The sequence below is a fragment of the Salmo salar genome, chromosome 13 (assembly GCF_965601325.2).
Source record: "Salmo salar chromosome 13, fSalSal1, whole genome shotgun sequence".
NCBI lineage: Eukaryota > Metazoa > Chordata > Actinopteri > Salmoniformes > Salmonidae > Salmo > Salmo salar.
In genome coordinates this window covers 18,215,888-18,229,165 of record NC_138303.1, presented here as the reverse complement: position 1 = coordinate 18,229,165, position 13,278 = coordinate 18,215,888, and the positions used below count along the sequence as shown (strand labels likewise).

The following is a 13,278-nucleotide window of genomic DNA, read 5'->3' as shown; positions in this document are numbered from 1 at the left end:
TACACACACGTACACATGGATTTTGTGTTGTAGATATATGGTAGTGGAGTAGGGTGCCCTCAGGCACACACTTAGTGTGTTGTGAATTCTGTAATGAATGTATTGTAATGTTTTTAAAATTGTATAACTGCCTTAATTCTGCCAGAACCCAGGAAAAGTAGCTGCCATAATAAATACAAATACTGAACTTTAGCGAGTAATATAATCTGAAATGGTGGATGGTGTGTACGCCTCCTCTGAATAACAGTTCTCCGCCAGCGGTGTCTGGGATAAGTTCAGTTACCCTGGGGGGTATGAACAAAGTATCCAATTCAGAAAAGTCATATTCCTGGTTGTAATGCTGGTTACCGCCGCTCTGATATCCACGTTATTTCCGGCTGTATTTAATAACACAAAAGAAAGTTCAATGTCTTTCAGCACAATCTTTCTTTATTTTGAATGAATATACATGTACTAAATTACAATTAAATCGTTTGAAATTGAAGTACAGTTTTAATGAGTGTGTTTAAGTTTAATGATAGTGAACAAATACAGTAGTATAATAAAAGACTGAAAAACAATGAATATAAAGTACACTCTAATAAGTGTATTGAAGTGTGATGATAGCATATTTAGAGTATACTAAAAGACTGAAAAAAACAAAGTGTGTTGAAGTAAATTATATTATATTTATAGTATACTTATGATATAATAGAACATTACATCTTGTATTTGAAGTATATTATTTATAGTCTTAGTATATAAGTATACTTTAGTATACTTGTAATATATACAAATATTATGTTTTTTGCTTGGGCCTAAACACCAGAGTCAACGCCTGGATACACAGAACCCTTAACCACCAATCAGAGTCAACTCCTGGATACACAGAACCCTTAACCACCAATCAGAGTCAACTCCTGGATACACAGAACCCTTAACCACCAATCAGAGTCAACGCCTGGATACACAGAACCCTTAACCACCAATCAGAGTCAACGCCTGGATACACAAAACCCTTAACCACCAATCAGAGTCAACGCCTGGATACACAAAACCCTTAACCACCAATCAGAGTCAACTCCTGGATACACAGAACCCTTAACCACCAATCAGAGTCAACTCCTGGATACACAGAACCCTTAACCACCAATCAGAGTCAACGCCTGGATACACAGAACCCTTAACCACCAATCAGAGTCAACTCCTGGATACACAGAACCCTTAACCACCAATCAGAGTCAACGCCTGGATACACAGAACCCTTACCCACCAATCAGAGTCAACGCCTGGATACACAGAACCCTTAACCACCAATCAGAGTCAACGCCTGGATACACAGAACCCTTAACCACCAATCAGAGTCAACGCCTGGACACACAGAACCCTTAACCACCAATCAGAGTCAACGCCAGGATACACAGGCACACACACACACACACACACACACACACACACACACACACACACACACACACACACACACACACGCACACATACGGACACACGTTGTGTCTATCAGTCCTGTCATCTCTGTTTTCTCATATTAACGGTGGCTCATTCTGAGACAGGATATGAGGATTAGGCATTGCCTTACTACGCTACAGCTACACACTGCTAAATGGCTCCCATGTGTTCCCTCATAGAGAAAGGCTAATAAACGTTAGCCGCTTGCTCGCCTAGCACCCCCAGAATAATAGCAGTGGATAGATGAGTCCCACTGATAACAACTAGCGCTAAGGGCTAATGGGGCTGGCTTATTCTATTAGGCTGGGATAAGATGCACTGGGAGAGAGGAAGAGAGGGGAAGAAAGGGGAGAGTGGGGAAGAAAGGGGGAGAGTATCAGGCACAGGAGGCTGCTGAGGGGAGGACGGCTCAGAATAATGGCTGGAATGAAGTAAATGGAATGGCATCAAACACATGAAAACCATGTGTTTGATGTGTTCGACAGCATTCCATTTATTCTGTTCCAGAAATTAGCCCAATTAAGGTGCCACCGGCCGCCTGTGGTATCAGGAGAATAGTAGAAGGCTTCTGATACTATGAGAGCATACACAGTCAAAAACACACACAAACACACACTTTGAGTTAATACTTGATTGGAGAGACTGTACTGGTGAATATAGCTCCTGTTCATACTGATAGATTATTCTTCAGATCACACTAGCAGGGAAAGGGAGGACACTGCAGAGGAATGGGAGAAGGCAGGAGAGAGAAGATGGCGGGAGCAAGAAGGAGGAAAAGAGAAAGATGGAGGGAGAGAACGATGGAGGGAGAGAGGAGGGAAAAAGAAAGATATAGGGAGAGAGAAGGGGAGAGAGAGAAAGGTGGAGGGAGAGAGAAGGGGAGAGAGAGAGAGATGGAGGGAGAGAGAAGGGGAGAGGGAGAAAGGTAGAGGAAGAGAGAAGGGGAGAGAGAGAAAGGTGGAGGGAGAGAGAAGGGGAGAGAGAGAAAGGTGGAGGGAGAGAGAAGGGGAGAGAGAGAAAGGTGGAGGGAGAGAGAAGGGGAGAGGGAGATGGAGGAAGAGAAGGGGAGAGAGAGATGGAGGGAGAGAGGAGGGAAAGAGAGATATAGGGAGAGAGAAGGGGAGAGAGAGAAAGGTGGAGGGAGAGAGAAGGGGAGAGAGAGAGAGAGAGAGATGGAGGGAGAGAAGGGGAGAGAGAGAGATGGAGGGGGATAAGGGGAGAGAGAAAAAGGTGGAGGGAGAGAGAAGGGGAGAGAGAGAAAGGTGGAGGGAGAGAGCAGGGGAGAGAGAGAAAGGTGGAGGGAGAGAGCAGGGGAGAGAGAGAAAGGTGGAGGGAGAGAGAAGGGGAGAGAGAGATGGAGTGAGAGAGCAGGGGAGAGAGAGAAAGGTGGAGGGAGAGAGAGAAAGGTGGAGGGAGAGAGAAGGGGAGAGAGAGAAAGGTGGAGGGAGAGAGAAGGGGAGAGAGAGAAAGGTGGAGGGAGAGAGCAGGGGAGAGAGAGAAAGGTGGAGGAAGAGAGAAGGGGAGAGAGAAATGGAGGGAGAGAGCAGGGGAGAGAGAGAAAGGTGGAGAGAGAGAGAGAGAAGGGGAGAGAGAGAAAGGTGGAGGGAGAGAAGGGGAGAGAGAGAAAGGTGGAGGGAGAGAGAAGGGGAGAGAGAAAGGAGGGAGAGAGCAGGGGAGAGAGAGAAAGGTGGAGAGAGAGAGAGAAGGGGAGAGAGAGAAAGGTGGAGGGAGAGAGAAGGGGAGAGAGAGATGGAGGGAGAGAGCAGGGGAGAGAGAGAAAGGTGGAGGGAGAGAGAGAGAAGGGGAGAGAGAGAAAGGTGGAGGGAGAGAGAGAAAGGTGGAGGGAGAGAAGGGGAGAGAGAGATGGAGGGAGAGAGCAGGGGAGAGAGAGAAAGGTGGAGGGAGAGAGAGAGAAGGGGAGAGAGAGAAAGGTGGAGGGAGAGAGAAGGGGAGAGAGAGATGGAGGGAGAGAGCAGGGGAGAGAGAGAAAGGTGGAGGGAGAGAGAGAGAAGGGGAGGAGAGAAAGGTGGAGGGAGAGAGAGAAAGGTGGAGGGAGAGAAGGGGAGAGAGAGATGGAGGGAGAGAGAAGTCGTTTTCTTTAGGTGAATCTTGACACTGCCGCATTCTCTGAACACATGGAGTGGATTATGTAGTCTGGTCCTACACACCGTTTTCACCACAGTAACACACACACACTGGGTATGCACACACACACACACCCCTACACACACCAGGTATGCATACACACCAGGTATGCACACACACACCCCTACACACACACCAGGTATGCACACAATCCCATTATAAAGCCAAGGTCTTTTTTTTGGTCTATGGGGGGCTCTGACATAAAAGAGTAACAAGGTATTTTTTTGTCTCTTGGGGGCTCTGATATAAAAGAGTAACAAGGTATTAACCTTTATGACATTCTTCACTTAATGCTTTTTCAGCTAAAAATACAAATCTTCATGACTGGGCTGTGCACCTTTCTAATTAAGCAACCCCACACACCAGGGTGGAGTACCACGGTAAAACTTTACTGGCCTGTATGTGTGTGATTGGAAAAGAGAGAGAGGGGATAGATTGAGAGAGAGAGAGAAAGCGAGAGAGAGGAGAGAGACACAGAGAGAGAAAAGGGAGAGAGAGAGACAGAGAGAGGAAAGAGAGAGAGACAGAGAGAGGAAAGAGAGAGAAACAGAGAGAGGAAAGAGAGAGAAACCGAGAGAGGAAAGAGAGAGAGAGAGGAGAGAGAGCGAGCGAGAGAAAGGAAAGAGAGAGAGAGAAGTGGGGGAGAAACTTGTCCATCTCTGGTTTTTCTCACTCCGGTCGTTTTTATCACCTCAGAGCCCTACTTTAGTCTGTTCGGCTGGTGAACGCAGTTAGGATTAATACCACGAGGTAACACACATACAGCAGGCTCAGTAGATATACTGTACACCAACCGCAGCCGCTACATAGCTGCAGAACAGTAAACCTTCATGTCAACTCCATCAATTTAGGACCACTAAAATCAGAAGGGGCTGTAAAGAAACTTCATTACAGACAACCACTAGAAAACAAGCACAGACACACATTTCTATGCACACATGCACGCACACATGCACACACACAGTTATAGTCCTCTGAAAGTCATGAGGGACCATAAAAAGAGCTGCTTGTATTGCAGTACATTCCCCTCAGTCAGAGCTGAACAATCATGTGGGAATTGTGGTCACAACCAAAACGTACAATCAGTAGGTGCTGTGCTTATGAATCTCAAATCTAGCTAGCTTGTGATTTGGCACCGTGCACCTCAATGTCCCCAATGCCCCCAGGGGCAGATAACCCAGATAGATCATGAAAAGAGGAGGATGATGAAGAGAGGAGGATGATGAAGAGAGGAGGTTGATGAAGAGGAGGGTGAAGAAAAGAGGATGATGAAGAGAGGAGGGTGATGAAGAGGATGGTGAAGAAAAGAGGAGGATGATGAAGAGGAGGATGATGAAAAGAGGAGGATGATGAAGAGAGGAGGGTGATGAAGAGGAGGGTGATGAAGAGGAGGGTGATGAAAAGAGGAGGATGATGAAGAGAGGAGGGTGATGAAGAGGAGGATGATGAAGAGAGGATGATGATGAAGAGAGGAGGATGAGGAGGAGGAGGGTAATGAAGAGGAGGATGAGGAGGAGGATGATGAAGAGAGGAGGATGATGAAGAGAGGAGGATGATGAAGAGAGGAGGATGATGAAGAGAGGAGGATGATGAAAAGAGGAGGATGATGAAAAGAGGAGGATGATGAAGAGAGGAGGATGATGAAGAAGAGGATGATGAAAAGGAGGGTGATGCTGGAGAAGTTGAAAGGAAGAACATCGCAGTCACTCACCTCTCATGATTGGAGCTTCAGTTCCCATGGCGACGGTCATGCCCAGATGCCCTCCTCATCGTCCTGTTGGAGAGAATAAATCAATCAGTCAAATGCAATTTGCATAACATTTTCTTCATGTACTGTGTTTTTTCTGGAGAACACAGCAAAATCCAGACCTGAATACCAAAGGTCAGGCCTTCCTATACTTAGTTGTACCGTGTTTCCCTACAAGTCTCACAGCCAGTTATAATCAAAGCTAGCATGTTTAGCTTGTTCACCCAGGCTGTAGCTCTGTTCTACTGTATGATATCAATGGACTTTTTCCCTCTTTGTGATGTAGTCAGGAGGCAGTAATGAATCTTACAGAGGTTTCCTCAGGCCTGAGTCTAGCCAGACATAGCCCTGGGAACAGTGAGGCTAACCCACACAGACCAACACCATGACGTCTTTGCAGACAGGCAGGCAAGCAGCAGAGTACTGTAGTAGATTTGGTTCACTGAGCCATGCTCACTTGATGAGAGAACTTCTCCGGTACCTGAAGACTTGTGTTGGCTCCCAGAGCTATAGCCTAGAGTTTAGCTCAGTGGGCTAATTAAGGTCTTGAGGCACGCAGACACACCTTCAGACACACCTGCCTTAACTGCATTACCTGTCAGGAGTTATGTTCCCCTCTCAATCACAATGGCTTTGCTAGGCCATGGCTATGCTACGGCTAAAGCTAGGCTAAGGCTAGGGATACGCAAGAGTATGCTATGCTAAATGCTAATAGCTTCAGCAACAGTCTGCGTCCACATGCTAAGGTCAATCAGTTAGAAGCATCTATCCCCAGTGAGTGCCTGTGACAGGCGGGGTAAACACAGCCAAGCTCTTTCGCCAACGTAGCCAGGCTAAACACACACACACGCAACCACACACACACAACCACACACACACACACACACACACACCCACACACACACACCCCCACCCAGTCAGGGCTAAATACCATGTGCTACTTCTTACAGAGCAGGCAGCCTGTCGAGGGGGAGAATAAGGAACAACAACCAGAGAGAGGCCTTGTAATTCTAACTCTGATAAACACTTTATGGCTGTTCTCTATTTCCTTACAGAGGCATGGTGCCAAGTCCCTGGCAGCGCTATAGCTGTGGCTAAAGCAGAACAACATGGACACAACATGCCCATCAAACTGAAGTGAGGTAAAAACAGGTTAGGTGAAAACAGGTGGTGGATGCCAACTTGGATGGCCTGATAAGATAAATAAAGGTGTCTTTTAGCTACATGAATAATGACGCAATAATGAGACGCAAGAGCTGAGATATGGTTTGGTCATGGAAAAAATGTGTTTGTGTGTGTTTTTTTGTTTATAATGGCTTTGACAGTATCTCTCCATCTGACAGCCTTGGAAAGCATTGTGTCTCTGAGCTGTTTGACCAGACCCTCTTCATCATCAATCACACACACAAATGCACACAAACGCACACAAGCCCTATGGTAGCTTCTGCGGAACGTCCACTATAGGTCAAAGGTCAGACATGAGGAAAATTGATTGGGATGACCTCTGTCAAAGCAGCCGGGAACAAGCTGACCTCTGGACTGAGTGCTACACTGCACCGCTAGCCATGGTCAGACACCCAGCTATGAGGGGTGGAGAATAGAAAAACAGAAGGGAAAGTTGGAGCAGAGGATGGGAGAGGAGGAGGAGGAGAAACAGAAATAAGGGGTAAGGAAGAAGTTGGGAAGTAGGAAATGTGGGGTGGAGGAGAGGAGAGACAAGGGAAGAAGAGGAGGAGTGGGTGATGGGAGGAAGAGATGGTGAGGAAAAATAAATAGTGTAATTAATCACATTCAGATAAAAGAGAGAGATAAAAGGCAGAGAGGGGCACTGTGTTTAGAGGGAAAACAGTTTCATGTCAGGGACCCTAATCTGACCTCTCACACACACATACACACCCTATGGTGACCTCTGCGGAACTTCCACTATAGGTCAAAGGTCAGACATGAGGAAAATTGATTGGGATGACCTCTGTGAAAGCAGCTGGGAACGAGTGTGTTTGTGGTTTCTGATGAGAGCGTGTTGGACACGAGAGACAGAGGGAGAGAGAGACAGAGGGAGAGAGAGATAGATACACACACAGAGAGAGAGAAATAAAGAGAGAGAGACAGATAGAGAGAGAGACACAGAGAGAGAGAAATAGAGAGAGACAGAGGTAGAGAGAGATAGATACACACACACACAGAGAGAGGAATAAAGAGAGAGACAGAGGGAGAGAGAGATAGATACACACACAGAGAGAGAGAGAGGGAGAGAAATAAAGAGAGCGAGATAGATACACACACAGAGAGAGAGGGAGAGAGAGAAATAAAGAGAGAGAGACAGAGGGAGAGAGAGATTGATACACACACAGAGAGAGAGAGAAATAGAGAGAGAGACAGAGGGAGAGAGAGATTGATACACACACAGAGAGAGAGGGAGAGCAAGGCAGAGGGGGAGGTAGAGAGAGAGAGAGAGAGAACAATAGCAGAGACATCGAGAGAGCACAATAGTCTGCTATTTATACAGGTTGTCTTTAACGCTAACGACAGTTTAAACTTTTTCCAGCCTATAGCTTTACGTTCAGCTTTCCATTTCACTTTGCATACAGTGTGCTATCCCTTTTACACATGTAAAGGTTCCATTTTAAGGGGGCATTTCCAGCCATTTGGCCCAGATTTACGAGTTATTTTGTTATTCTCTGCATGCTTCCGAGCAGTCTAATTCATAGTTTCACTGCTGGCCTTTTTCTTTCTGACTTAAGAGTCTGAGAAGTTGCTTGTAGCAAGCTACCGCGTTATGCTGCATGTCAGGTCTATAAACAATGTCTCTATTAAATAGTGCAGGAGGCCATATTGAGTGAGAGATATTTATATTAGAAGTGGTGTGTGTAATAGTGGGGATATCCCATTGTGTGTTAGCTTGGGTCATGTTTAAACAGCATGCTTGAAACATGCAATGGTGCTTGTCTGAGGGAACAGGCGTGTGATTCCAGCACCTCTACTCCTATCTGGAAATCCCCTTGACACACACACACAGACACAAACACACAAAGGAGTGTCTTGCGGAGTTTCCCCAATCACACATGAATTAGAGAACAATAAGAACATTATTAAACAAATAGAAGAGGTCAGTAGCAGGTGGTAATGGGGCAAGATGATTATCTATAGTGCATGTGTTCTACAGTATAAGCATTCCAATAGACTAAAGTGGCTTCCTCTCCACTCTCCACTCTTACCTATCCTCCCTCCCTTCTCCCTAACCTCTCCTCATCTCCTTTAGCGGTCTTAAAACAAAGGATAGGTGAAAGCCAAATATACTGTACATTAGTGCAGGTGAAGGAGATGAAAGGAGGAGAAGAGGCCAGTTTTACTGCTCTATTGTTGTGTGCGGTGGTTGGTTAGGGGAAACTGTGTTAGGCACACCCTTGGCAGCACTTTATTCTATAGCAAGAGGACTCCTGATATCTCCAGGAGTGATAAGTATAATTGTAGTCTTTATCTGTTATGGTCTAGTAGTGTCTTTTTGCTAGCTAGGGCCATCTACTTTAAGTGCTGCCTGTCTTCCCAGTGTACTTCTTGATGTGTGAACTGCTACCTGCTCATAACTTACAGCTGATCGTTTACACATCAACCAGGATCAAGGGGCAGGGCAATGAGTGACTGTTGTTGTACCGGAATGTGTGACTGTTGTTGTACTGGAATGTGTGACTGTTGTTGTACCGGAATGTGTGACTGTTGTTGTACTGGAATGTGTGACTGTTGTTGTACTGGAATGTGTGACTGTTGTTGTACTGGAATGTGTGACTGTTGTTGTACTGGAATGTGTGACTGTTGTTGTACCGGAATGTGTGACTGTTGTTGTACTGGAATGTGTGACTGTTGTTGTACTGGAATGTGTGACTGTTGTTGTACTGGAATGTGTGACTGTTGTTGTACCGGAATGTGTGACTGTTGTTGTACTGGAATGTGTGACTGTTGTTGTACCGGAATGTGTGACTGTTGTTGTACCGGAATGTGTGACTGTTGTTGTACTGGAATGTGTGACTGTTGTTGTACCGGAATGTGTGACTGTTGTTGTACTGGAATGTGTGACTGTTGTTGTACTGGAATGTGTGACTGTTGTTGTACTGGAATGTGTAACTGTTGTTGTACTGGAATGTGTGACTGTTGTTGTACTGGAATGTGTGACTGTTGTTGTACCGGAATGTGTGACTGTTGTTGTACCGGAATGTGTGACTGTTGTTGTACTGGAATGTGTGACTGTTGTTGTACTGGAATGTGTGACTGTTGTTGTACCGGAATGTGTGCTCTTCATCTTCGTATTGTCAATTAGTATTATCAATTGGTATTGTTAATTAGTATTATCAATTAGTATTAGTACTTCAGTCTCCCGTTTTCTCAGTGGGGGTCGTGTCAGCGGCGGTCGTGTCAGCGGGGGTCGTGTCAGCGTGTCAGTGGCGGTCGTGTCAGCGGGGGTCGTGTCAGCGTGTCAGCGGGGGTCGTGTCAGCGGGGGTCGTGTCAGCGGCGGTCGTGTCAGCAGGGGTCGTGTCAGCGGGGGGTCGTGTCAGCGGGGGGTCGTGTCAGCAGAGGTCGTGTAAGCGAGGGTCGTGTCAGCGGCAGTCGTGTAAGCGGGTTCGTGTCAGTGGCGGTCTCGTGGCAAAGCTAGGACAGTTCTGCCAAGTTTTTCTGCAGTTAATCAAGGAAGGAAAGAGAGGAAGGCTCCACACCACTCTGTCAGTTGAGTATCTTACCTAGTTATTTTCAGATGATCTCATTTTGCTGTTTTGTAGCTTTGGCAAGTATGTGTGCTCTCTATACCTGTTCACTCCTCTCCATATAGGCTTTGCAGACGCTACCCACCCCTTGGATGCAATCCTTCTAATTTAGTGTACCCTGCGTGCACAACCCATGTGGAATTCATGGTCTCTGGCAGCATTTGGAACTGCTGATCTGCGGTCATGAACTCAAAAGTTCATTTCAGCCTATGCTGCCCTTCAGTCCCAGTACTTTTTGGCCCTGACAGAGACATGGATCACCACAGAGAACACTGCTACTCCAGCTGCTCTCTCTTCATCTGACTATGTTTTCTCTCATAGTCCGAGAGCATCTGGTCGTCGCGATTGTGGAACAGGTCTACTCATTTCTCCTAAGTAGAGATTTTCTCTTTTCTCCCTCTCTCACCTGTCCATCTCCTCATTTGAGTTCCATGCTGTCACTGTCACTTGTCCACTCCAGCTTAACATTGTTGTCATCTATCACCCACAAGGTGCCCTTAGCCTGTTGGGGATAGGGGGCAGTATTTGCACGGCCGGATAAAAAAACGTACCCGATTTAATCTGGTTACTACTCCTGCCCAGTAACTAGAATATGCATATAATTAGTAGATTTGGATAGGAAACACCCTACAGTTTCTAAAACTGTTTGAATGCTGTCTGTGAGTATAACATAACTCATATGGCAGTCAAAACCCTGAGACAAATCCTAACAGGAAATGGAAATCTGATGTGTGGAAATCATTTCAAACCTTTGCCATTGAAACACACAGGGGCTTATTAATCATTTAGCACTTCCTAAGGCTTCCACTAGATGTTGACAGTCTTTACAAAGTGGTTTGAGTCTTCTATGGTACAAACTGACCCAAAGAGAGGCTGTGGAACTTGGTCACAGGGGGAGGGTCATTTACTACTATGACGCGGCCGCCCATGGCTACCCTCCCCTTTCGAAACGTTTAGTAAGACAATGCAATCGTCCACCTTGAATATTATTGAAGCTCTGGTTGAAAAAGGCCCTAAAGATTTATGTTATAAAACGTTTGACATGTTTGAACGAACTTAAATATATATTTCTTGCACATTCGTGACGACAAGTCCCGCACTACGGTACATTTTGAGTAGCCTTCGGAACGCGCTAACAAGAAGGAACTATTGGGACATAAATTATTAACTTTTTCGAACAAAACTACATTTGTTGTGGACCTGGGATTCCTGGAAGTTCCTTCTGATGAAGATCAAAGGTAAGGGAATATTTACAATAGTATTTTTGATGGTTGATAGTTCCAAGATGGCGCTAACATGTATCGCCTAGCCTATTTTTCTGAGCATACCACGTCGTTTATTGCAAAGTGTGATTTCCCAGTAAAGTTATTTTTAAATCTGGCAAAGCGGTTGCATTCACGAGATGTTAATCTATAATTCTTTGAATGACAATATAACATTTTAACAATGTTTTCGAATAGTAATTTTGTAAATTGTAGCGCTGATTCACCGGAAGCATTTGAGGGAAAAGATTTTCTGAACGTCACGCGCCGATGTAAAATGCTGTTTTTATATATAAATATGAACTTTATCGAACAAAAAATGCATGTATTGTGTTACATGATGTCCTAGGAGTGTCATCTGATGAAGATTGTCAAAGGTTAGTGCTGCATTTAGCTGTGTTTAGGGTATTTGTGATGCATCTAATTGCTTTGAAAATGGCTGCGTGATTATTTCTGGCTGGGTACTCTCCTAACATAATCTAATGTTTTGCTTTTGCTGTAAAGCCTTTTGAAATCGGACAACATGGTTTGATTCAGGAGAGGTGTATCTATAAAACGGTGTAAAATAGTCATATGTTTGAGAAATTGAAGTTATAGCATTTATGAGGTTTTGTATTTCGCGCGACGCGATTCCACTGGGTGTTGACTAGGGTGGGACGCTTGGGTTAAAGAGTTCCTTGACAAGACCATTTCCTGACGATGGCTCACCGCACTTCGTCCCAATGTCTGCCTTCGATTAATTTGTTTCCAACTCTCTCTTTCCCCTCTTTGACCTCCCCCTTTCCCAGTCCACCCCCACTCAGAAGGCAGGCAATACGCTTGACCTCATCTTTACTAGAGGCTGTTTGCCTACTAATCACACTGCAACCCCACTCCATGTCTCTGATCACTACTTTGTTTACTTTTCTGTCTCTCTTTCCTCCAACCCTACCTACTCAGCCCCTACCCAGATGGTCTCCCTCTCCTCCAACCCTACCTACTCAGCCCCTACCAGATGGTCTCCCTCTCCTCCAACCCTACCTACTCAGCCCCTACCCAGATGGTCTCCCTCTCCTCCAACCCTAACCACTCAGCCCCTACCCAGATGGTCTCCCTCTCCTCCAACCCTACCTACTCAGCCCCTACCCAGATGGTCTCCCTCTCCTCCAACCCTAACCGCTCAGCCCCTACCCAGATAGAGTGTGACGGCACATGACTTCGCCTTCTCTCTCCCACTACTCTCTACTCTTCTATCCTATCATCTCTGTTAAAATCCTTCTTCCTCCTGTCTCCTGATTCTGCCTCACCCTCCTCCCTTTCCGCATCCTATGACTCGCACTGTCCCCTTTCCTCCTGGCCGGCTCGGTCCTCCCGCTCCGTGGCTGAGTGACTCATTGTGAGCTTACAGAACAGGGCTGCAAGCAGCTGAGCGAGGAAAACTAAACTTCAGGAGGACCTATCATCCTTTCACTCACTCTAACTTCTCTTCCTCTGTACCTGCTTCTAAAACCACTTTCTATCACTCTAAATTTCGAGCTTCTGCCTCTAACCCTAGGAAACTATTTCCTTCCTTTATCCTGGGCGTCTCAGTTTCTCCACACTATTGGATTGCATTCTACCTGGCAGGCCGCTCCTACCAGGGGACTTGGAGAGGATCTGTTTCTGCACCAGGTACTCATTACTGGTGTCCCCCAGGGCTTGGATCTAGGCCCTCTTCTCTATATACACCAAGTCACTCGGCTACGTCATATCCTTACATGGTCTCTCCTATCATTGCTTTGAGGATGACAATCAATTACTTTTCTCCTTCCCCCTTCTGACACCCAGGTGGTGACACAGATTTCTGCGTGCATGCCAGATATCTCAGCTTGGACCACCACCCCAAGCTCAACCTCGACAAGATGGTGCTGCTCTTCCTCCCAAGGAAGGCCTGCCCGCTCAAAG

The 13,278-nt window shown here is 46.0% G+C and overlaps 1 protein-coding gene across 1 annotated transcript in view; it reads right to left on the bottom strand.

Moving 5' to 3' along the window:
* LOC106566523 (ERC protein 2) overlaps window positions 1-13,278 on the bottom strand; it is a 353,915-nt gene that overhangs the window by 76,625 nt on the left and 264,012 nt on the right. Inside the window, exon 12 of the mRNA XM_082959688.1 lies at window positions 5,303-5,365. Within this exon, the coding sequence (XP_082815814.1) occupies window positions 5,339-5,365 (27 nt within the window). The 3' untranslated portion in view covers window positions 5,303-5,338. The remainder of the gene's footprint in view (window positions 1-5,302; window positions 5,366-13,278) is intronic.